Source organism: Dendropsophus ebraccatus, chromosome 12 (assembly GCF_027789765.1).
Source record: "Dendropsophus ebraccatus isolate aDenEbr1 chromosome 12, aDenEbr1.pat, whole genome shotgun sequence".
In the NCBI taxonomy this organism is placed as follows: Eukaryota; Metazoa; Chordata; class Amphibia; order Anura; family Hylidae; genus Dendropsophus; species Dendropsophus ebraccatus.
Window position 1 is genome coordinate 37,175,768 of NC_091465.1, and position 25,603 is coordinate 37,201,370.

A 25,603-nucleotide genomic window follows, 5' to 3' on the forward strand; every position below is an offset into this window, starting at 1 on the left:
AGAACCAGTGAGACACGACATGATGACCCCGTCCTTTCCTGGATTCATCTGTGACAAATCTCAGAACACTCTTCATTTATAAAGCTCTCAGGGTATGCTGGGAGTTGTAGTCTCTGAGAGGACAACCCTGTAATAAATCACTGTATATAGAGTCTCCTGGTGGCTGCAATCTGTGGGTGACAACCATCAGCCCTGAAGGTCCAGCAATACATCTGTCTACAGCAGCAGTTATCAGAGGATTGTACTGCTGTACTACAACTCCCAGCATATCCTGAGGGCTGCAGACTGTCAGTACATGCTGGGAGTTGTAGTGCCTGCAACTGTTGTAGTTGGGTCCTAGGTGCATTATACACTGGATGCTTTGTGGGAGATCAGAATACATAGATCTGGGGATCAGTGTAGGGAAGTGACCCCAGAACATCACTAATAGGGGATAGAACAAAAACATCTCCCCCTTCCAGCCCTACACAGGCTCTGTACACCATATACATTACAGTGCAGTTATATCAGGTGACTCACAGGGGATGTCTTCTCTGATCAGAGTTCTTAACTTTTCATCTTCTCTATCCGTCCTGGGCCATTAGAACTTCTCCAAGCCACGAATCCACAGAATCTGCCAGACAGACATATTAGGCTCCACACTCTGGCACCATCCTCATCTCTATACACACTGCACATTTGTATTGGCCTCTTTACACCCTCATTTAGTGGGTGATCCCCCTTATAGTATATGTCCCCCTCTGTGTATTCCCTCTTATAGATGGCCCGTTTTCCCCTTATAGATTGCACCCCTGTTAGCCCCCTCATAGATGCCCCGTTAGCCCCCCTTATAGATGTGTCCCTCCTGTTAGCCCCCCTTATAGATGCCACCTGTTGATGTCCCCCTGTTAGCCCCCTAATAGATGCCTCCTGTTAGCCCCCCTGATAGATGCCCCCTGTTAACCCCCCTTATAGATGTCCCCTGTTAGCCCCCCTTATAGATGCCCCCTATTAGCCTTCCTCATAGATGGCCCCCGTTAGCCCCCTTATAGAGTGCCTCCTGTGCAGATAAAAAGAAAAAAAAACTCACCTAACCACTCACTCCCCCGCCGGCTGTCTTCTCTTCTTCCCCGGCTGACGCTCCACTCCCTGGAGGGGTGTCCCGGGGATTCTCGGCCGCCGCACACATCAGGAAGCTAAGTGTGCGCCAGGGCCGGTACTTCCGGTAACACGCGCTCCCTGTACTGAAAGTTCCGCCCCCCCGGCACACTCAGAGCTTCCTGATGCATGCGGCGGCCGGTGCGGGACACCCCCCCAGGAAGCAGAGAGTCAGCTAGGGGCTGGTGCGGGACACCCCCCAGAGAGCGGAGAGTCAGCTGGGGGCCGGTGCGGGACACCCCCCAGAGAGCGGAGAGTCAGCTGGGGGCCAGTGCGGGACACCCCCCAGAGAGCGGAGAGTCAGCTGGGGACCGTGGCAGCACTGTAACTGTCAGGGAGCCCTGGCGCCCGACAGTCAGTGCGTCGCATCAGCGTGGGGACTGGGGCCTACCGGAGGATTCTCCGGTCCTCCGGTGGCCCAGTCCGACGCTGCACATATGCATACAATTCCCCCACTCCCAGCATCTTATTATAGATGCTGCCGGGGGGCCATTACAAGCATTCCACGTCCGTGTTCCGTGCAGCAACGGAACGTGTGAATGCGGCCTAAGTTAACACAGGTGTATCCAGAAAATGGTTATTCCGGCATTGTCTGTCCTCTCCTCCATAAAGATGTACAGCAGTGCCTCCCTCTTCCTTCCAGCAGTAATGGTTTTTCCCAGTTTCTCAGTAGTCATTGATGTCCTGGGAGAGTGACCTACTCCGGCAGTAAACACTAGATAAAACAATGGCTGACCTATAGAGAAATGCTGCCGGTTATATTTCAGTAGTGATTGTTAGGTGCCATGTTGTCTGGAAGATTGTATGTGGAGTCAAAGTACATGGTTATCTTGGCTATTAGCAGTAATGTTGATGCATTTGGTCTATGACCACACTCTACTGGACAAGTCACATGCTGGCATCAGTCTCTTAGTGGTGTATTTTGAAGGGGTCATACATTGCCAGTGTACTTAGTTCTACATCACTTACATGATTAGTATTAACGCATATCTAATGACTCTTAGCTGTCTTATGTATACATGAGGGGTAGCACCAGGGCCGGCTCCAGCTTTTTGTGGGCCCTCGGGCGACAGAGCCTCGGCGGGCCCCTTTGAGGAGCAAATCATGGAGAGACAGGTGAGGAAAGATTTGCAGCAAAAGAAACATGCGGCTGCTGCATATCTTTCTCCTCCTGTATCTCCTGATCTCTCCTGTATGCAGCTCCTGCTGAGTGTGTGTGTGTGTGTGTGTGTATATATATATACATGCGCACACACACAGAGCAGGAGCTGTATACAGGAGAACTAGCAGCACCAGCATGATTATATATCTATATATATATGGTGAGACCCCTAGTTCTCCTATATACAGGTCCTGCAGTGATATACAGTGTATATATATATATATATACATACATACACACTGAACATCACTGCAGGACCTGTATATAGGAGAACTAGGGGTCTCACCATGTTTATATGATAGAGACAGAGAGAGATAGAAGATAGATAGATAGATAGATAGATAGATAGATAGATAGATAGATAGATAGATAGATAGATAGGAGATAGATAGATAGATAGATAGATAGATAGATAGATAGATAGGAGATAGATAGATAGGAGATAGATAGATAGATAGATAGATAGATAGATAGATAGATAGATAGGAGATAGATAGATAGATAGATAGATAGATAGATAGATAGATAGGAGATAGATAGATAGATAGATAGATAGGAGATAGATAGATAGATAGATAGATAGATAGATAGGAGATAGATAGATAGATAGATAGATAGGAGATAGATAGATAGATAGATAGATAGATAGATAGATAGATAGATAGGAGATAGATAGATAGATAGATAGATAGATAGATAGATAGGAGATAGATAGATAGATAGATAGATAGATAGATAGATAGATAGATAGGAGATAGATAGATAGATAGGAGATAGATAGAGAGATAGAGAGATAGATAGGAGATAGATAGATAGATACATAGATAGATACAGATATCTAGTTGTTTTGTGTATAGAGGTCCTGCTGTAACATATATATATCCTGCTGTAATAGATATATATATATATATATATATATATATTACAGCAGGACCTCTATACACAAAACAACTAGAAACCAGCACATACAGAACACTTAGTTTGCAGAGCCTACCGTGCTGCCCTTTATCAGGTCAGGTGTCCGATCTCATGACCCGTGACATCATCAAAGGTCCTTCACACTCAAAGGTCCTTTCCTACTCGGCTGTAGGGAAGATTTGTGAAGGAAGACAGGTGCCCGGGGGCCCCAGTATGTATCGGCGTGGCCCCTAACTGTCACATGCGGCCTCTAGGGGCCCAGTCCCCTTTGTTACTACACTTTTTTTTCTTTTTTACTAACAAAAAAATGTAGTAACAAACGGGAGTGGGCCCCTAGAGGAGCTGTGGGCCCCAGCATTTGCCCTAGTTAGCCGGGTGCTGACGCCGGCCCTGGGTAGCACTATTTCTAGCCACTATAAAACTTGTATGTGGCATTTTTATCAGATACGGAAGACTTTGGGGGAGATTTATCAAACATGGTGTGAAGTGAAACTGGCTCAGTTACCCCTAGCAACCAATCAGATTCCACCTTTCATTTTCCAAAGCATCTGTGAGGAATGAAAGGTGGAATCTGATTGGTTGCTAGAGGGCAACTGAGCCAGGTTCACTTTACACCATGTTTCATAAATCTCCCCCTATATTCACTTGTATGATGCTGTAAATTGCTGTGCAGAATATGCACTAGAAATCTACAGTCAATCCGCAGGGTGTGTAGTGCTATACGCTTTATTACAAGGCTTCAGACTGTTTACATCAGTCATTTCTCTAACCAGGAAATCAAAATGTCATCATCTCCAGTGTCTGTGGTAGTAGGGATTTCCCCAGAGTGCAATAGGACATACACTCAGTACAGCTATGTAAAAATGCAATAAAAAATGCAATGAGACAATAAGATACGGAGTATTATTCCCCCAAAACATGATGGGCTCGCTATGGGGGAGATTTATCAAACATGGTGTACAGTAGAATTGTCTTAGTCGCCCCTAGCAACCAATCAGATTCCACCTTTCATTTTTCAAAGAATCTGTGAGGAATGAAAAGTGGAACCTTGGTTGCTAGGGGCAACTAAGACAATTCTACTGTACACCAGCTTGATAAAACTCCCCCTTAATGTCTATGGGATCAACTAGGATTCCTTATGCAATGGATGTGTCCTTAAATGGACAATGTAATTTTTAAAAACTTATTACATGTAGTAGGGATGTGTCAAACATTTTGCTCAGATTGGGTCTAAGTATTGCTAAATTGCTAAAACAAGCCAGGATAGGTGCACTTCTCAACTCTGTGCAACATGACTGAGACTAACTCTTAAAGGGGTACTCCAGCATGTATTTTTTCTTTCAAATCAACTGATTTCAGAAAGTTTTATAGATTTCTATTTAAAAATCTCTAGTTTTCAAGTTGCTGTATGTCCTACAGGAAGTGGTGTATTGTTTCCACTCTAACACAGTGCTCTCTGCTGCCACCTCTGTCCAAATCAGGACCTGTCCAGAGCAGTAGCAAATCCCCATAGAAAACATCTCCTGCTCTGGACAGTTCCTGACATGGACAGAGGTGGCAGCAGAGAGCACTGTGCCAGACTGGAAAGAATACCCCACTTCCTTCAGGACATACAGCAGCTGATAAGTATGGGAAGACTTAAGATTTTTAAATATAAGTAAATTACAAATCTATATAACCTTCTAAAAACAGTTGATTTTAAAGAAAAAAGATTTACGCCGGACATCCCCTTTAACGTAACCCTATGTGACACTCACAGAGAACTTCTTCAGAACACTCTCTGCACCTAGCACAAACCAAGAAAATTGTGCAAATATTTGCACATGGACTCCCCTTGCGCAAAAATTGTGCCAGTTTGCTCCATATGGGCATAGAGGGGGGGCACAGCCATCACAGAGGCTAGACTTCACCCACTACCTGGGGGGAACTGAAAATTAGAGATAAAGGGGGAGATTTATCAAACATGGTGTAAAGTGAAACTGGCTCAGTTGCCCCTAGCAACCAATCAGATTCCACCTTTCATTCCTCACAGACTCTTTGGAAAATGAAAGGATGAATCTGGTTGGTTGCTAGGGGTAACTGAGCCGGCTCTACTTTACACCATGCTTGATAAATCTCCCTCATAGTTTTTACAACCTAATCCACACATAAGAAATCAGAGCATGATCTGGATTTCTAGCTCTGCAGGATCCTGTGTCAAAATGTTGCAGATATCACCCTTGGCAATGCAAAAGTTGAAATGCTCAGTCAATCCATAGCACAACCCACTGCAAAATCTGCATGTACCATATGCAGATCTATGGAGTAATGGCAGTGAATTTTCAAAGCAAAAAAATTCTTAAAGGGACAATCCAGGCTTAAAAAACATGGCCACTTTCTTCCAGAAAAATCACCACTTTTGTCTGCAGTTTGGGTGGGGTATTGCAGCTCAGTTCTATTGAAGTGAATGGAGCTGAATTGTAATACCACACACACCCTGTGGACAGGAAGGGGTGCTGTTTTTAAAAGAAAGGTGATTTTTTTTTTTTTTTTTAATCATAGATAACCCCTCAAGGATTAGAAATCTCTTTCACACACCCCTTACAATATCCATAAACAATTAAAGGAATTTATAATTGACTGCTGAGTGTACGACGTGCTGACTACATTGTGTAAGGTCCACTAATTGGTGAAATCAAAGCCAAAAATAGATTTGAAAAGAGGAGAAACCTTAGGGGGAGTGTTTTCAAATTGGTGTAAAGTAGGATGGTCTTAGTTGCCCCTAGCAACCAATCTGATTCCTCGCGCATTCTTTGCAGGTGCTTTGAAAAATGAAAGATGGAATCTGGTTGCTAGGGGTAACTAAGACAATTCTACTTTAAACCATGTTTGATAAATCTCCCCTTTAGTCTTTCCTTTATGGCCTGTTATCCATTTATAGTCTATTCCTGGCTTTGGCTTTAGTAATTGCAATAAAAAAAAAATCTGTCTGTGTAAACACACCCTAAAAGTAGCTTCTGCTCTGGTGGACTCAAGTCCTCCATGCATTACATGCATCTGATTGGTCAGCATGAAATACTAGATTTCCCTGTACATTTCTGGCTGGGGGAGTTTATACATTTTATAAAGATTAAAGGGGTTATCCAGCGCTACAAAAACATGGCCACTTTCCCCCTACTGTTGTCTCCAGTTAGGGTGCAGGTTTTGAAACTTAGTTCCATTGAAGTAAATGGAGCTTAATTGCACACCGCACCTGAACTGGAGACAACAGTAGGGGGAAAAGTGGCCATGTTTTTGTAGCGCTGGATAACCCCTTTAAGAAAGATTTATAAAGATTTTGAAATATCTTAAAGGACCAATTCGCACAACAGAAATCTGAACCATCCGAACATACCCTTGGTGTTTAGCCATTAAAGCTCACATAATACATAGATTTTGGGAGGAATAGAGGGAGAGTAATCATAATGCAATGCTATTCTTTTTCAGATTTTACAAAGACAGCCAGAAGAATGTTTTATCAAGGTAGGTTGCAGTATTTTAATTTTGCAGAACATGAAAGCTAAGGCCTTGTTTAAGAGTGCAAGACTGATGCCTGCTCTGTTCCAGCATATTTATTATCCAGTGATGTTTATAATATATTATGTTAGCTAGTAACATCTGGGATACATACTGCTACTGTAGAGGCCACACCCCCTTTAAACTAAGCCCCACCCACTTTCCCAAAGCAATTAAGGCAGTGTAAACCCGGCAGAAAGTCACAATTTTTTTGTGTGAATCGTCTTTCTGCAAAAACATGCATATTTTTTTATGTTAAAGGCTAGGTTCACACAACATCTTTTTTTGTCTTTCCGACGGCCGTCTTTGTGGACGTCCGTCATTTTGAGGTGAACTAACGTCCGTTATTTTGAAATTACGGATGTTATTTCAAAATAATGGACGTTATTTGACCTCAAAATGACAGACATCCACAAAAATGGCTGTCGAAGACCAAAAAAAGACGTTGTGTGAACCTAGCCAAAAGCTGACACCTATTGTTTAATAAATTCCCTCAGCTGCAGCATAACAAAAGTTCAGTAGTAATCACGGCCGTTGTTGAAAATTGGCAACAACAGCCGTGATTACTACTGAATTAACATTGTGTGAAGATAGCTTTATAGTGTATTGTTTGATGGCAATGTTATTACTGTAGTGTTTGTATGTTTTTATATGTATTAACGTTTTATATTATATGTATCTTATTTTTATTTTATTTTTTTTTGCAGGCAAAATTTCACGAAAGTGGCATGGTAATTTGATTTCATGTTCATTTCTATAAGTTACATACCCTTCTCCATATTGTAAATGTAACATTGGTACTACAGTATGCAAGTACAGTGGTACCTTGGTTTAAGAGTAACTTGGATTAAGAGTGTGTTGCAAGAAGAGCTCACAGTTTTTCAAAATTGTAACTTGGTTTAAGCGCATCGCCTTGGTTTAAGAGCTCCCTGTACTGGGTGGGAGGGAAAGTCAGGGAGGGGCATGGTCTGCATAGCGGGGTCTACAGCCCTGTACTCTGACCCAGGAAGTCTCCCTCACCTTCCAAATCATAGCAGATCCACTTCAGGCTGGGGTTTGCATCAGGGGACAGGACTGTGTAGGTAATCTCTCCATAGCTGTAACCCCTCTCTCCCCACACAGAGAGTGCTGCATGTATGTGCCCACATCTGCCTTTCTCATTCCTTCATGCTCCCTGCAGTCTCTGTCAGTCCTTGTGTTTACCATCCTCTCCATTCCTGCTATAATGTGCCTTCACTCACACTCAGCTGTACACACTGTTGCTACAATGTGCTTGCACTTACACTCAGCCACTCACGCTGCTGTATAGAAAATTTTCTGCCACTGTCCTCCTGCACAGCTCTGTGATTCTCACTTCCTGATTGGTCTGTGCTGTCATGTGACCACACAGACCTCTGGCAGCAGCCCTGCTTCTCTATTCTAGCCTGTTAATACGTGTACTACGCTCCTGCATTATGGGGACCTGCAGCTCCATCCTGTATCTACAAATGGCTGCTGTTTTTTTTTCATTCTTATGCACTTACTGTACATTATACACTACATGCTGATTGGCTATACTCTACAGTGACTTATAATATGACATATCCAGGTTTGTAAATGTTTGTTTCATTTGTTTTACATGTCATTCAGAATTTAAAAAAAATCATTTTGGGTGTGTGGAACCAATTGTCTGCATTTCAATGACTCCTTTAGGAGGAAAATTTGCTTTGGGTTAATAGTGATTTGGATCACAAGCAGGGTCCCAGAATGAATTATGCTCGTAATCCAAGGCACCACTGTATAGGCTAAAAAAATAAAACAATATGATCTATACCATTTCATTATTGAAGACAGAGAATACGATAACAAGATATATGTTTAAAAAAAATGTGTGCATATATCCTAAGGGTGCCAGGTAGAGCAGATGACGGTAATAATCAATACGTGAATGTAATACATTGATATACTGTATAACTGCATTTAGAGAACCAATTGTCATATCTTATTAGAGCATGAATAACTAACCAGGCGATCTGGGACATTGAAATGAGATCATATAAAAAGTTTTTAATTTTTTTAACACCAGCACTTGATTTACTACATATATGACATTTTTTGACCCGTTAGTGCTATATATATATATAGCCTGTATATACAGTATATATATGTATATATATATGGCCTGGAGAAGCGTGCTGTGGCTTATTCCAGCTTATTGTAGGGGATAGCCTCCAGTCTATGGAGCCCATGAGATAGACTGAACACTGCAAGCTTCTCCCGACTATATCTACAGAACAGTACGAGTCACAACACTGAGACCCCAGTAATCAAAACTTTTCACATGCCTGCATAACATGTCAAAAGGTCATATGTAATGCCTAGTAAACGCTTTAATACAGTACAAAGGAAATCCCCCTTGTTCTGAGAAAACAATGGTTAGCAATGATACTAGTAAAACCACCATCAGTGGTTCAGACTCTACAATGCACTCAGCAAAAGGAAACAAAAAAAAAGTCACAGGTAGAAACCTAGATTTCAAGGGGAAACACCTTTTCATTCAGTAGAATAGCAAACAATCATGAGAACGTAATTCAGAACGTAACTCAGTCCTGACACGGCCATAATAAAGGGGGTTTCCCACAAATGACATTTATCACCTACATAGTGGGGAAAGGCACCAGTCTCAAATGATCACAATCTTTATTAGCGGCTGTGTCAGGACTGTGCGCTGGCGCTCCTCGGTTCGGGCTGTGCGGCCGAGAAGGTGCTGAGTTGGTGCAGTTCCAGAACCCTGTCTGAACACAGGTTTATTTTAGGTTTGTTCAGCCCCACCAGTCTTACTTGTTATGCCTTGGCAGCTTGAGGGTTAACCTGCTGCTGTGCAGGTGAGCTGTGTGAAAGATCAGGGTCAGTTCCAATCAGCTGCTGGACTGAGTTCCTGATCCTTCATAAATAGTAGGTAAGCCCAGGGCCGCCATCAGGGCAGTATTGGCAGTACAGTTGTAAGGGGCCCGGGCCCCAACTAGAATTCAGGGGGCCCGCTGAAGCTCCTCACAACTGTACTGCACACACACACAGCTCCTGCTGTCTGTCAGCATCTATCACGAGCAGAGCTAAGAGAAGACACAAGCAGGGCCCCCTCCTCACTCCCCCCGGGCCCCTCCCCAGCCACCTCCGTACCTTCTCTGGCTGCGTTCTCTGTCGGGACAAGAGGAGCAGGAGGGGGAGGGGCCCGGGCCGGCTGTGTGCAGGAGAGAAGAAGAAGATGACTGCACCTCATGCTGCCCCAGACTTTCCCTGAAGAGAATGTAAGTGTGTGTGTGTGTGTTAGTGAGTTGTGTGTGTGTGTGTGTGTGTGTTAGTGAGTTGTGTGTGTGTGTTAGTGAGTTGTGTGTGTGTTAGTGAGTTGTGTGTGTGTGTGTTAGTGAGTTGTGTGTGTGTGTGTTAGTGAGTTGTGTGTGTGTGTGTGTGTGTTAGTGAGTTGTGTGTGTGTGTGGCTTTGTGAGTTGTGTGTGTTTGTTTGAGTTGGGGGGGTCACCTGGAGTGGGGGTTAGGCTACCACCCTGTGCACACCAGATAGTAATGGTGAGCACAGCTCTGGATATCTGTATCCTCAGCCCCTCTGTGCTGTATGCTGAAACTTGTACAATTATAGCTAAAAGATGATGCTTGGTTCTTTATAAAGTGAGAGGCTTATGAAGTTCTGCAGCAGCTGAGAGGTGTGTATTATGAGGTTCTGCAGCAGCTGAGATGTGTGTATTATGAGGTTCTGCAGCAGCTGAGATGTGGGTATTATGAGGTTCAGCAGCAGCTGAGATGTGTGTATTATGAGGTTCTGCAGCAGCTGAGAGGTGTGTATTATGAGGTTCTGCAGCAGCTGAGAGGTGTGTATTATGAGGTTCTGCAGCAGCTGAGGTGTATGATGAGGTTCTGCAGCAGCTGAGGTGTATGATGAGTTTCTGCAGCAGCTGAGGTGTATGATGAGTTTCTGCAGCAGCTGAGGTGTATGATTAGGTTCTGCAGCAGCTGAGGTGTATAATGAGGCTCTGCAGCAGCTGAGGTGTAGTATGATGTCTGCTTACCTTCATAATACAACTCAGCTGCGGCATAACATCATCATACACCTGAGCTGCTGCAGAACATCATAATACACCTGAGCTGCTGCAGAACATCATAATACACACCTCAGCTGCTGCAGAACCTCATCATACACCTCAGCTGCTGCAGAACATCATCATACACCTCAACTGCTGCAGAACCTCATCATACACCTCAACTGCTGCAGAACATCATAATACACCTGAGCTGCTGCAGAACATCATAATACACACCTCAGCTGCTGCAGAACCTCATCATACACCTCAGCTGCTGCAGAACATCATCATACACCTCAGCTGCTGCAGAGCCTCATCATACACCTCAGCTGCTGCAGAACATCATCATACACCTCAGCTGCTGCAGAACATCATCATACACCTCAGCTGCTGCAGAACTTCATCATAAACCTAAGCTGCTGTAGAACATCATAATACACCTCAGCTGCTGCAGAACCTCATCATACACACTTCAGTTGCAGCAGAACATCATAATACACACTTCAGTTGCAGCAGAACATCATAATACACACTTCAGTTGCTGCAGAACATCATTTTAATTTTATCCTCAGGCAGCAGAAAAGCTAGAATTGGCCCTGTGTATTAGTAGTATGGATGTACATATAAAATGTACATACGTGTATATATCTGTTTAAAGTGTGACTGTATGTAATGTATACAGTGTGTGTTGTGTGTATATGATGTATGTAATATATATAGTATGTGCTGTGTGTATACGATGTATGTGTGTTATATTAATGGGGGTCATCTCTTCATGGTAAGCCCTGATATTTTGTCAATCTGTTATTTTACCCAGCAATGACGTTGGCACTCGGGAAATTACAGGTGTAAATAGAGAAGATATTTTTGTGTGAGCCATGACTACTTCGCCACTGAGGGCCGCCCACATGACTACATGGGGTAATTTATATATGGTTTTTCAAAGTTGTTTTTTTGGGGACGACTGGGGGGCCCAGACACTTTGAGTGTACGGGGCCCAGAAATTCCTGATGGCGGCCCTGGGTAAGCCCAGCAGACAGTGCTGGCTATTAGTGTTCCTGCTAGGCTAAGCGTATTCTTGCTGTGTCTTGTAGTTCTCCTGCCTTGACCTTTCTGCTTGACTTTTGACCCTTCCTTTGCTGCCTGCCTTTGCTGACCTAGACTGTTGACCCCAAATTATTGTGTTTGTTTGTCTGTCCTTGTTTTGTGTTATAGGGCCTTTGCACACTAAGTAAAAGAGACCATGACAGGGTCCATTCATGGTGTCTCTCCAAAAAATAACACTGCATGCATTGAATAGTGCTATATGGGAATCACATTATCTTAACAGAGAATACATTATTGGTCATCATTATACCCAGATGAGCCCATTGAGCCCCATCTGCACTGGGAATGTATTCCTTGTTAGGCATATGATTGAATGTTTTGATGGCTCCATCAGATCTCCAAACATACAGAGAGGGGATTTGCTGAAGTATACTACATGTTTGGATATGTCTATGACTTTCAATTACAGAAGCTATATATTGGGTTTCAGTATATAAATCTATAAATCTCATGTTAGGTATAAATATAATATGAACAGACGTTAAATATAGAATTGGTGACCATGTTTGTTCTGTCGTTACAGATGTGGTGGATGCCTACAAACAGAGTAGGAGCCCTGACAACCAACACAAATATAGAGTAAAAAATCTGTTGGATGAATTGTTGTTTATTTGCCCAGAAGACTCCATTGCCCATTTTAGATCGCTTGTAAATAGTAAAGATGATAAAGGTAACACAATAATCACCATATATACTATGAAGCTTGATCTGTGAACATATTGGGGAATACTTAAACTGATAGCACTGCTACTGCCTGGCTAGGAGACACTTTATTCAATCATTCCCCTTGATAGGCAGTTTGCTACCTGCTTTAACCTGTCACACCTGTGCCATAGACTCAATTCTATGGGCGGGCAAATTTTGTTCTTTTAGTGGAAGGCGGAATCCGCACGGCCATAGAATGGTGTCTATGGCACAAATGGAGATGCGTGTGGCCGTGAGCAGTTATGAGCGACGGAATCCGACGGAATTTAGCCATGTGGAATCCGGAATGTGAACCCACCCATAGGGGAAATGCAATGAACATTTGTTGATTGATTTATTTGTGATGGCAAATGTCATGGTATTTAGAAATCCTTCCTCGTGATTAAACCTCCAATGAGGCTATTTTGGTGCCATGTGCCTACCTCTTACTCCACCTCTGAAGGATTCCTTCTTGGACTCCGCTAGATACCAACAAATGAACTAAAATACATCCTAATGTTGTGTTATGATCTACACTGGCTTTACCAATCTCTCTACCAGGCCTGATGAGATTTACTATGAATTTTTGCTTTGCATGCTATAGGCCAGTGATTTTCAACCTTTTTTGAGCTGCGGCACACTTTTTATACTTAAAAAATCCCGGGGCACACCACCAACCAAAATGGCACAAAATGACACTAAAACAGTACATAGTATACATATAGTTAATAATATAGATTCTAAATGTATTTATACTCACTCAGTGTGAAACCTGGGCCTGTTTTCTTCTCCCCCCTGTGCTTCTCTCCCCCATGCTTCTCTCCACCATACTTCTCTCCTGTGCTTCTCTCCACCATACTTCTCCCCCCTACTTCTCTCCTGTGCTTCTCTCCCCCCTGCTTCTCTCCACCATACTTCTCTCCCCCCTGCTTCTCTCCACCATACTTCTCTCCCCCCTGCTTCTCTCCACCATACTTCTCTCCCCCCTGCTTCTCTCCACCATACTTCTCTCCCCCCTGCTTCTCTCCACCATACTTCTCTCCCCCCTGCTTCTCTCCACCATACTTCTCTCCCCCTGCTTCTCTCCACCATACTTCTCCCCCCTGCTTCTCTCCACCATACTTCTCCCCCCCCTGCTTCTCTCCACCATACTTCTCTCCTGTGCTTCTCTCCACTATACTTCTCCCCCCCTGCTTCTCTCCGCCATACTTCTCTCCCCCATGCTTCTCTCCACTATACTTCTCCCCCCTGCTTCTCTCCACCATACTTCTCTCCCCCATGCTTCTCTCCACTATACTTCTCTCCCCTGCTTCTCTCCACCATACTTCTCTCCCCCATGCTTCTCTCCACCATACTTCTCTCCCCCATGCTTCTCTCCACCATACTTCTCCCCCCCTGCTTCTCTCCACCATACTTCTCTCCCCCATGCTTCTCTCCACTATACTTCCCCCCCCTGCTTCTCTCCACCATACTTCTCTCCCCCATGCTTCTCTCCACTATACTTCTCCTCCCTGCTTCTCTCCTGTGCTTCTCTCCCCCATGCTTCTCTCCACCAAACTTTTCTCTCCGCTGTTTCTCTCCCCCATCCCCAGGTTTCTCTCCCCCCTGCTTCTCTCCCCCATCCCCATGTTTCTCTCCCCCCCCCCCCCCCTTCCTCTTCACCTCCTCTCAGATGGTCGCCGCTGCTGTCCGCCTCACCTACTGGCCGCCCGTAGGGCCCGGACGTGCTCCTCCAATCAGCGGAGACCGGATAGGAGGAGCACGTCCGGGCGCTACAGGCAGCCAGTAGGTGAGGCGGACAGCAGCAGTGGGGCGATCTGCAGGCGCACCATAGTTTGGGGAACTTTCCCCGCGGCACACCCGACCATGTGTCGCGGCACACTGGTTGAAAATCACTGCTATAGGCTACTTCCCCTTAGATCTCAGCAGTCTCTACTCAGCAGTTTTACCTCCTTTACTTTTCATACTTTAATTCCTTTCAGCAGATATGACTGTGACTTTGTTTCCAGCAAAACTTTTTGGATTGTAGGCCCTATAACATTAAATGTCTTACTAGACATGATCCAACCTTGATCATGCTCGAGTTTGCAGTCCTTTGTTCATCTCTAATAAGACGTTTTTGATTTATAGGGCCTATAATGTCAGCAGACCAAAAAGTTTTGCTGGAAATAAAAGGTGCAGTCATATCTATTGAAAGGCATGAAGGTGTGAAAAGGAAAGTAGGTAGAAGAGAGTGCTGAGATCTAAGGGGAAGTATCCTGTTGCATATGAACCAAAAATCCTTAGTTTAAAACAAAAAAAAAAAATCAGGTACAAAAATGAATTGCCCAATTCTAAAGAATAGATAACTGGATGAACAGTATGAAACTCAAAAATAAGAAATATGGCTGTATTTTACTATAGTAGATTACTGTTTTTTTGTTTGTTTTTTTTTACAGTTATTTAATACTGCCAAAAAGCTGTGTGTGAACACAGACCTCATAGTGATCTTAGTAGGACTCTGCTCAGTAGGACTGGTAATTTGCCTGGTGTCACCTCTTTATTTCCATTCCTTGAATGAGAGCTAATAAGAATTTATTGCATACATATGCTGGAGACACATGGTTATGCTATCAACCAACTTGCCATCCATTTGTGTTGAATTAGGTCCAAATGAAAAACCAATAAGGATTTCATACTAGAAACTATACTTTTCTAGCCTCCAAGAACATTGTAAGGGTGCCTTCACACATACCGACTCGTAGCAAAAAACTCGCTGCGAGTTTCTGCTACGAGCCAAGGTCCTGGAAGGCCCCTATCACTACATACAAGCAGTGGTCTGAAAGACCGCTGGGGGTATGTAATGCAGCCTCCTCCTTAACCCCTTTGGCTCCCGCACCGGTCCCGCACCGCTGTCTCCATACATTACCTGGCTCTGGCTGCACGGGGTCCCGGGGTCCTGCTCTGCCGCCCAGCCAATCAGTGGCTGTGGCTGTGCAACACACTGATTGGCTGGGCGGCAGAGCAAAACGCCGGGACCCCGTGAAGCTAGAGCCAGGTAATGTATGGAGACAGCGGTGCGGGAGCCGAAGGGGTTAAGGGGGCGGCTGCATTACATACACGCAGCGGTCTTTCAGACCACTGCTTCTATGTAGTGATAGGGGCCTTCCAGGACCTCGGTTTGTAGCAGAAACTGGCAGCGAGTTTTTTGCTGCGAGTCTTGTATGTGTGAAGGCACCCTAAGCCTATGTTCCCACACAGTATTTTTGCTCAGTATTTCGGTCAGTGAAAACACAGAAAGGCTATATTTCACACTGTTGATTTTGAGTGGAATGGCACCATTTAAAGGGAAACTCCAGGTAGAGGTAAAAAAAAATGAAACTTCTGCAGAAGCATATAGCATTACTTACCTGTCTATCACAGTTTTGTATGTACAAAAAATCCATTTGTTTTAGAGGTTTTTGTTTTGTATTGTGTTTCTGTACTTCCTGGTTGAGCAGTTCCCAGAATGCATTACTGGCTCTAGTTTGGGAGGACTGATTGGCCTTTGGGTGTGTCTTTAAATTGAAAAGTCTGTTGAATTTAATAGTAAAAACGGTGAAAAAAAACCCCAGTTTGAAGAACAACAAAAAAATAACGTCCACTGTTTGCAATAGCCGTCCAAAAATAATTGACATGATAATTATTGTGACGTCCGTGCAGATAATGTCCGTTACTTAATAGACTATGTGCATTGGATGTCTTTCATTCCATTGACTTCAATGCATTACATTGAAGTCAATTAACTTGGGGCAGAAACTGACTTTTTTTTTAAATAGAAAAGGTAGGCGCCTTTTCTCTTTTTTTTTATGTTGTGTGAACCTAGCCATACAGAGCCTTATTGAAACAATGAAAATAATAACATGATGCTTGTGTTATAGGGGAGCCAACAAGCTTTTACCTGCCCAGGTACTGTGATACAACAGAGAGAGGATATGCGGTGGCTATCTGCTGTGAAATAAAAGGCAAGAATTACATCCTGAAAGCAGAAAGTGATTCCATCAAACTTAGTGTAAGATTCTAACACATCTCATTTCGAATACTTTCTCTTTTCATATATAAATCTGCTTGGATATCTAGCTATAGTTTTGTGTCTGTGCAGTACTGATGTCAGTGCCAGAAACTTTTCTATTACTTGTGCAATTTAGACCAATACATTTGCATAGAGTGCAAAAACCCCTTTTAGGGTAGCTTCACACGTACCAGAACCGCAGCGGGTTTCATGCTGCGAGTTTTCATTTTCATTCCGCTGTGGATATGTGACCCGGCCCCTTTAACACACCCCCCCCCCCCCCGCCGCCCGCAGCCCCCGGCACGCAGCATACATTACCTGCTTGGCGCTACGGCTGGGTGTGAGGCTCCCGGCTCCCCTCGCTCCTCATCAACCAATCAGTGCTGCCGTGCACTGATTGGCTGATAAGGAGGGAGGGGAGCCGGGATATAATATATATAATATTATATAATATATAAAAAATTTAAATAACCTGTCCCTTTTGTCATTTCTAAACAAGAAAAATAATTGGGACTGCTGCATGCAGAATTTCCCAAACTATTAAATTATCAAATTTCTGATTTTGCACAGTAAATGGTGTAAGTGCAAAAACCCGTCAAAGTGGACAATTTGTTACATCACATCCAGATTTTTTTTTTTATAAAAAGTGATCAAAAAGTTAGGTACCGATAAGAAGTACAGATTATGGTGCAAAAAATGAGATCCATAGACCAAAAAATAAGAATATTATAATGATCAGAATAGAGCAATTTTCAGCACATTTATTAGTTGTTGTCTTTTTGAGTTACAATTTTAAATAAAATAATAGCTATATAAACTGTGCATTGTTGTAATTGTACTGACTTGAGGATGATAGATAATATGTCAGTTTTAATGCGAAAAATGGTGTAATGGCAAAAAACAAACAAAAAAACAAAACAAAAAAAAAAACAAACTTCAAACTCAGTTCCATTGAAGTAAATGGAGCTTAATCGCAAATCACACCTGAACTGCAGACAAGAGAGGGGGAAAAGTGGCCATGTTTTTGTAGCACTGGATAACCCCTTTAAGGAATAGAGGCCATAGACTCGTCACTATTGTAGTCACATACCTTTATTTTACATACAGTTATATATTTTATATTGCTTATTATCAATGATGATACTGCGCACCTTTAGCAATATTTATAACAATTAACCATGACAGTGATTTAATAAAAAACTTTTATTTTAATAACAGGAAGAGACGCAGCCAACCAGAATCCTAGAAAAGACCAGTAAATTCATTTTCTACCAGAAAGTATTTTCACCTGGGCATGAAAATTGTTATAAATTTGAGTCATCATCACAGCAAGGATTATACCTTGCATGGGACATAAAGGAAAAGAAGTTGATCCTAAAGCGGCCTGAAGGTCTCATTGACGAAACCACCAAATTTATGCTCATCCCATAAACTGTACTTTTGGGTAGATTTTTTTTATTTTTTATTATATATTTATTTTATATAATTATTTACAATATTTTTCACTTCATAAGACTAACTTAATGATAAGACACACTTAGGTTTTAGAGGAGGAAAATGCCAAAAAACAGTTTGCTGCCACAGGACACAGTAAACAGAATTGGTGTCTGTTCATTGTGTAGCGATGTGTAACTGCAGCTCAGCTCCCATTTAATTGAATAGGAGCTGAGCTGCAGTTACAGGTCACTACCTCTACACAACAAATGGAGGCAAATTCTGTAGTGCATACACTGTATTTACGCTCTATCAGGTTGTTCTGGGAGCAGTGGTGCAAGAGAATTAACCCTCAATGATCTGTGGGAGGGTTGTATGGATAGAATGAATATTTTCCATGTACCCTCCTACACTTCATTAAGGGTTAACTTCTAGCTTGGTGGGAGGGGAGGAAGGATTCGACGGACATGTAGATGTTATCAGTTATGTATGGCTACTGGCACTGCGACACAGCCACACTGTACACGGTGTGATGAGCCCCAGGCACTTCCGGTCTGCGAGAGGAGAGAGAGCTGTGTGCACAGATATGAAGGAAGACAAGTGGAAGGCAGTGAAGCAGCAGCCGCCGACAGATCTCTGCAGCCGCTGCAGGAGTTGGCGAGTAGATGTCCTGCAGCAGCTGTGGAGATATGTCCCCTTGGTGACCAGAAGCTCCTTCTGCTCAGCCAGAGACCTCCCCATAGGAATAGTATGTTAATTTCCTAAGACACACAAGTGGAGGGTTGCGTCCTATCAAGCGAAAAATATGGTAAATGTAGTTTTATTTAAGAATAACTAATAGTTATCTAACCGTCTAGCCGCTCCTGAGAGAAGTCGTGTGAAACCTGTGCTCCTGCTGGTATCAGCTCAAAGCGGAACAAAACCGCCTAAACTGACTCCATCTTGGTCTGGAAACAACTGTCCAACCTCGGTAAACCCTTAGAGATGGCAAACGGCCGGAAAAAGAAGAGTCCTCTTAAGCTAACAAGCTTTTTTCTGGCGTATGAAACCGGCCAAGATGTCACTGTCTTGCAACAACAGCAGACCACAGAGGATCTTCACACTGCTGTAACCACAGCATTCCCGCAGCATCAACCACTTCTATAATGGAGGTGAGTGGCGATCTCCTACCTGCACTCTGCTTACTTTAGGAAAGATGCGCACTAGGGGAATCCTCTTTATGCTCCCCAACCTATGCATCAGATAAGTTGCTGAACTTAACCTACTCCACTATCATGGAAAATGGGAGTAGCCACACCGCAAAGCAAAGTCATGTATTATACCCACATGCAACAACTGAGACTACTATTACTGAGTGTGCCATAAGTCTATTACTAGAAGATCCTAAACTGTCCATGCAATGAGATTTTAATCAGGCACTGACCCCTGTGCACAATGATAGAACAGATATTGGAGAACGCACTTTGCATATCGAGGATAAACTGTATGAACTTACTGCAGCGAATAACAACTTTGTGGACTTCACTTCAGCTTTGCTGGAAGTAGTAGAATCGCTTGAGCTTAAATATGCTGACATTGAAGACAGATCAAGACGCAATATTTGTTGTTTCATGGCATCCCTGAATCCCTTATCTTAGACTTCTTTTTTGCCATTTTACCTGATGCCTCAAACCATGATCTCATCATAGTTGGGCGCATCCTGCGGGAGAATACCATATCCTAAAAGTGGGGGCATGCAAATTTCGGGAATATTGACATAATTAATGAATTATCAGTGCCCTCTGGCAAGTTACTTGAGTTCTAATCCTTTCCTAACCTGTCCACTCCTCCTTCCCTCTATTTACCATCTTCCTCACCTATGTCCTACCTGTTCATACGCCTCCCAATTCCTTCCTAAGGGTATATGCACACAGAGTAATTCTGTGGGAAAACGCCCAAAGAATTGACATGACAATTCTTTGGGCGGACAGCGGAATCCACCTGAGCATATAATGGAGCCGGCGGAGAGGGAAGCGGGAGTTCGCGGGGACAAGCGGTGGACTCCGCACAGTTTTCTGACAGAATTACTGTGTGCATATACCCTAAGTTTGGTTCATGTTCATGTTTGGTTCCAGTTTGCAGATCATCATAATCTGCACTGTATAATTGTACTCCTTCTATGGTTATTTTATTATGTAACTATGGCTCCTACTAGCAATTTCTTTACATTACTCTTGTTTGGTTGCTTGTTTTGTACTTAAAAAAAAAATCTCAAAACATATGTTATAAACTGAGCGAGGTTCACACAAAGTAAAATAAATTCAAATGACGGACATAAAATGAGGGGAAAAAAATGTCTTATCTGATAGGACAGTCAGGTCAACAGAAACAATAGAGCAGACACGGACTGTGGACCCTAAACTGGTTTCCTCCTACTGTCCCTGCCTACTTACCAAGGACTGCCCAAGGTGGCAGCGGATGACTGGCCTACAGTCCCTAGTCTAGGAAGGTGTTACAAAAAATGAGGACAGACAAACACAATGTAGTCAAAAGACTGGCAAAACTATCAGGGGAGGCGGACAACAAGGACAGTTAGAATAGAAAGCAGATGATCAAAGATACAAGATAATATAAGACACTTCACAGGAACAGAACTCAATAGCCAGTGTCTGCCTGGAGTGAAGCTGATCAACGTGTAGTGGACCAGGTGCCCATTGGACCAGTCTCCTGATTCCCTAGCAAAGTACACCTGAACACTAGTAGACTGACTGGCAGGAGATCTGTCAGTCACAGAGCTAACCAAAATCAGACCAAGTTAACCGTGAAATGACCAGAGGGAATATGCAGTAACAGATGGGTGTGGTGAGGAATTCATTAACTAGCAGGATAGCAGGAGTAGGACAGTGTTCACACAACACAAAAGCATGTGACAAAAAAACCTGACTACCAGCACAGTCTCAGTTGCACACCATGAGCAGAGGGCAGACAAACACAGACATAACATTATCTAATAATGTGCTACATGAAAGCCTATGCACAGACAGCCGTTTTTCTATAGACTTTGATGTAGCACATTATTACATAAGAAAAACATATTTTTTCTCTACAGTATTTTAGGGCTTTTCTTTTACTGTGTGTGATCCCAGCCTGATTATACCTATGCATGAACTATACAATACATAACCAGATACAATGGTATTCAAAGGTAAAGTTACATGTGAAGAAGGGTTGTTCTGTTTTGCCAAAAACATTTCTAGATGGCAGGTTGAGTTGCCAAAAGCTAATCTCAGTGGTCCTGGTTTTGAAAGTAGGTTATTGTCATTTATGGAGATGTAGCCTAACCATTATAGTTGATGCCAATGGGTTTTGACAGGCCTCCAAGAAGCTATACATCTCAGTATGCCCTAAGAGGGTGCGTGAAAAGGTCCATCCATTTCAGCCTGGAAAGTAACTGAAATGTATAGAATTATCTTTTGGAACAGATTCCTTCTAAAATACATTCCTGATGTTGTTTAAATTAGCTTTTAGGTTTTTATATATTTCTGTTATAATAAGATACAATATACTATGTATATACTAAGTATTAAATTAAACCTTTGGACCATGAAGTAGAAAACAGTGGACTGTTAAAGTGAGGAAGACATAGGCCTGTAACTCTTAGGGTCCTATTAGACTCAACAGTTTTTAATGGTTGATGATTAATGATAAACGGTTGCAAACAAAATTGTTTAGCGTTAGCCTGAAATCTTTCACCATATTACACAGAACGATAGTCGTTAGTTACGATCGTTACAACAATTGCTACTACGATCGTTTACAGAACTACAGTGAACGAATGTGGAATTACAACGAACGATTAGCAATGATTTTAGGGTCAGATCTAAATCAACGATCAATGACACGCAAAAGATTTTTCGATCGCTGCCTGCAGTTACACAGGACGATCATCGTTTAAATTTGAATGATATAACGATTTCCCACACGATTATCGTTCCGTGTAATAGGGCCCTTAGGCTGGCCATACAGATGTTGAGAATTGAGAGCTGAGAAAGGTGTTGACTAGCAGCATAGCCCTTCACAACCTGGTGTCCTATGGTGGCTCCTGGTAGGCAGCAATCATCGGCGGCAGGCAGAACTTGAGCACCAGCACCGAGTCCAGTAAGAAAAATGCAATGTTACTGCGGCGGGTGGGAGAAATGACAGTATTAAAGGTATATGGCCACCTTTACCCAAGCACCATGAGTTGCTTGGTCAAGCATAGAGCTCGATGGAGCTCCCCAATGTTCTATCGAGCACTATGCTCGACCTAGCATGCTCGCTCAACACTGAGCAAGATAATGGGTAGGCCTCGGAAAGCAGTAGTTGTTACAAATTAGACAGCGGTATCCTATGCTCTATTTTGTAAGTCAATTAGTTTAAATAAAACACCTACTAAAGAGGTTGCCTAAGATTTGAAAAACATGGAAGCTTTCTAAAAATGTACAGCAACATTGTCATTCTTTGTCATGGGTTCCCATGAAGTCTCTTTGTACAATACACTTACACATAAGGGAATCAATTCAACACAGCGAAATTATGTTCTTCTATTCTTTTTGACCATCATGATGGTTGTCCAAAAAAAAAAACGGCCAAACAAAGAGGTTGTGTGGTTGTGGCCTCAAACTGAAATAAAGTGTTCTTGTTGTAGTAGGAATGCACTCATAATAAATTGTGATTGTATCATTTGGATGATATAACTTTGTAATAAAGTATTGCTTAGAAAATGTTCATGTTTGTTTTTTTATTGTGCAAAATGGTAAAAATATACTAAGATAATAATTGAGATTATTGGCTCCTTCTTGTATACAGGTTACCATTTCCTTTTAACAAGAAAGGACTGCATTCTCCCAGGCAGAAAAAAAAAAAAAAAACGCCGGGGGAGGGGGGGGGGGGGGGGTGAGATGGGGGATATCAAAACCCCTTCATCTGTAGCATTAGGTTTCCCATTTTATCCAGGGAGTGAAGCCTTGATGCAGTAGGAAGAGCAGGGAAAAAAGCACTTTATAAGCATTTTCCCTAATAAGTGTATATTGGGGATTTGTATAAGTTTTCTTGGGCAGTACAATACTTTAATAAACATTTTCACCGGACTTCTCCTTTAATGCGAACAGACTGGTTTACTATTACAATGGCACAAGGTGCACTTGAAAACAAAACATTACCAAAGGGTATAATTGTATTTAAAGGCAGACACTTATTCAAGTCCCTATTGTCTCCACTGAAGCCACTCTGAGGTCCTTGTTGGTTTACATAGGTCCACACCTGTTTCACTTCCCTCCTGCTACCTGCTCATTATCAGACCTTGTTCTAAGGAACCCTGACCTCTGAGTAGTTAACTAAAAAAAATTGCTGCCCCCCAAAAAATGCTTTCCTTTACTGTTACTTCTGGGAGTTACTAAAACCTACCTCTATACCAGGGGTGGGGAACCTCCGGCCCGCGGGCCGCATCCGGCCCCTGACACCTCCGGATGTGGCCCGCGGCTCCCCTGTGACATGCGCCGCTCTGGAGGAGAAGGAGCCGACACACACGGCATCCTCCTGTGTCTGTGACAGCTGCCAGGAGGATGCTGTGAGTGCCGGCTCCTTCCCCTCAGAGCGGTGCACATCTTCTGACTCCTGCCCTCCTGTGACGTGCGCCGCGCTGGTGAGGCAGGAGCTGGCACAGACACAGGAAGATGTGTTGTATGCCGGCTCCTGCCTCACCAGCGCGGCGCATGTCTTCTGACGTCATTTCATCGCGCGCCGCTGCAGGAGAAGACCGGCACAGAAGAGAGGAGGGAGAAGAGGACCTGGACAGCGTCGGAGCGGAGGAAAGGTGAGTGGGATGTCTATTTTTTTCATTTGGGGCAGACACTGGGGGTTAACTAGGCCACCAGGGACATGACTGGGGGGGGGGTTAACTAGGCTACCAGGGACATGACTGGGGGGGGGGGGGGTTAACTAGGCCACCAGGGACATGACTGGGGGGTTAACTAGGCCACCAGGGACATGACTGGGGGGTTAACTAGGCCACCAGGGACATGACTGGGGGGTTAACTAGGCCACCAGGGACATGACTGGGGGGTTAACTAGGCCACCAGGGACATGACTGGGGGGTTAACTAGGCCACCAGGGACATGACTGGGGGGTTAACTAGGCCACCAGGGACATGACTGGGGGGTTAACTAGGCCACCAGGGACATGACTGGGGGGTTAACTAGGCCACCAGGGACATGACTGGGGGGTTAACTAGGCCACCAGGGACATGACTGGGGGGTTAACTAGGCCACCAGGGACATGACTGGGGGGTTAACTAGGCCACCAGGGACATGACTGGGGGGTTAACTAGGCCACCAGGGACATGACTGGGGGGTTAACTAGGCCACCAGGGACATGACTGGGGGGTTACCTAGGCCACCAGGGACATGACTGGGGGGTTAACTAGGCCACCAGGGACATGACTGGGGGGTTAACTAGGCCACCAGGGACATGACTGGGGGGTTAACTAGGCCACCAGGGACATGACTGGGGGGTTACCTAGGCCACCAGGGACATGGCTGGGGGGTTAACTAGGCCACCAGGGACATGACTGGGGGGTTAACTAGGCCACCAGGGACATGACTGAGGAGTTAACTAGGCCACCAGGGACATGACTGAGGAGTTAACTAGGCCACCAGGGACATGACTGAGGGGTTAACTAGGCCACCAGGGACATGACTGAGGGGTTAACTAGGCCACCAGGGACATGACTGAGGGGTTAACTAGGCCACCAGGGACATGACTGAGGAGTTAACTAGGCCATCAGGGACATGACTGAGGGGTTAACTAGGCCACCAGGGACATGACTGAGGAGTTAACTAGGCCACCAGGGACATGACTGAGGAGTTAAAGAAGCAGTTCACTTTTTATTTTTTTCGCCCCCCCCCCCCCCGGGTAGCCGCTGTCAAGTATACTTACAGAAGATGATCGGTGTCCCGTTCCCGTCGGTCAGTTCCGTCCCGCGGTGCCATTCACATCGGGCGCGCGCTCACTTCCGCCGGCTGCTGCGAGTCCTCTTCTCTGCCCAGTGATTATACGCCGGAAGTCCCTCGCTTCCATGCATTTTCTATGGAAGCGCGTGACTTCCGGCGTTCAAATGACAAGGGAGAGAAGAGGAGTCACAGCGCCGGCGGAAGTGAGCGCGCGCCCGATGTGAACGGCACCGTGGGACGGAACTGACCGACGGGAACGGGACACCGATCATCTTTTGTAAGTATACTTGACAGCGGCTACCCGGGGGGGCGAAAAAAATAAAAAGTGAACTGCTTCTTTAACTAGGCCACCAGGGACATGACTGAGGAGTTAACTAGGCCACCAGGGACATGACTGAGGAGTTAACTAGGCCACCAGGGACATGACTGAGGAGTTAACTAGGCCACCAGGGACATGACTGAGGAGTTAACTAGGCCACCAGGGACATGACTGAGGAGTTAACTAGGCTACCAGGGACATGACTGAGGAGTTAACTAGGCCACCAGGGACATGACT

General features: G+C 44.1%; 1 protein-coding gene across 1 annotated transcript; it reads left to right on the top strand.

The window, feature by feature from the left end:
- Positions 1 to 3,395: 3,395 nt before the first annotated feature.
- Positions 3,396 to 18,263, top strand: LOC138769559 (interleukin-18-like). The gene is made up of 6 exons (XM_069948121.1): positions 3,396 to 3,428; positions 6,683 to 6,718; positions 7,459 to 7,482; positions 12,455 to 12,601; positions 16,515 to 16,645; positions 17,864 to 18,263. Exons 2-6 carry the CDS (start codon positions 6,706 to 6,708, stop codon positions 18,074 to 18,076), a joined length of 528 nt encoding a protein of 175 aa, XP_069804222.1. The 5' UTR covers positions 3,396 to 3,428; positions 6,683 to 6,705; the 3' UTR covers positions 18,077 to 18,263.
- Positions 18,264 to 25,603: the final 7,340 nt, after the last annotated feature.

Coding starts and splice junctions, on each gene's coding strand:
- LOC138769559 (XM_069948121.1), top strand. Junction 7,483..12,454: donor AATTTCACGAAAGTGGCATG/GTAATTTGATTT, acceptor CTGTCGTTACAG/ATGTGGTGGATGCCTACAAA. Junction 16,646..17,863: donor GTGATTCCATCAAACTTAGT/GTAAGATTCTAA, acceptor TTTTAATAACAG/GAAGAGACGCAGCCAACCAG.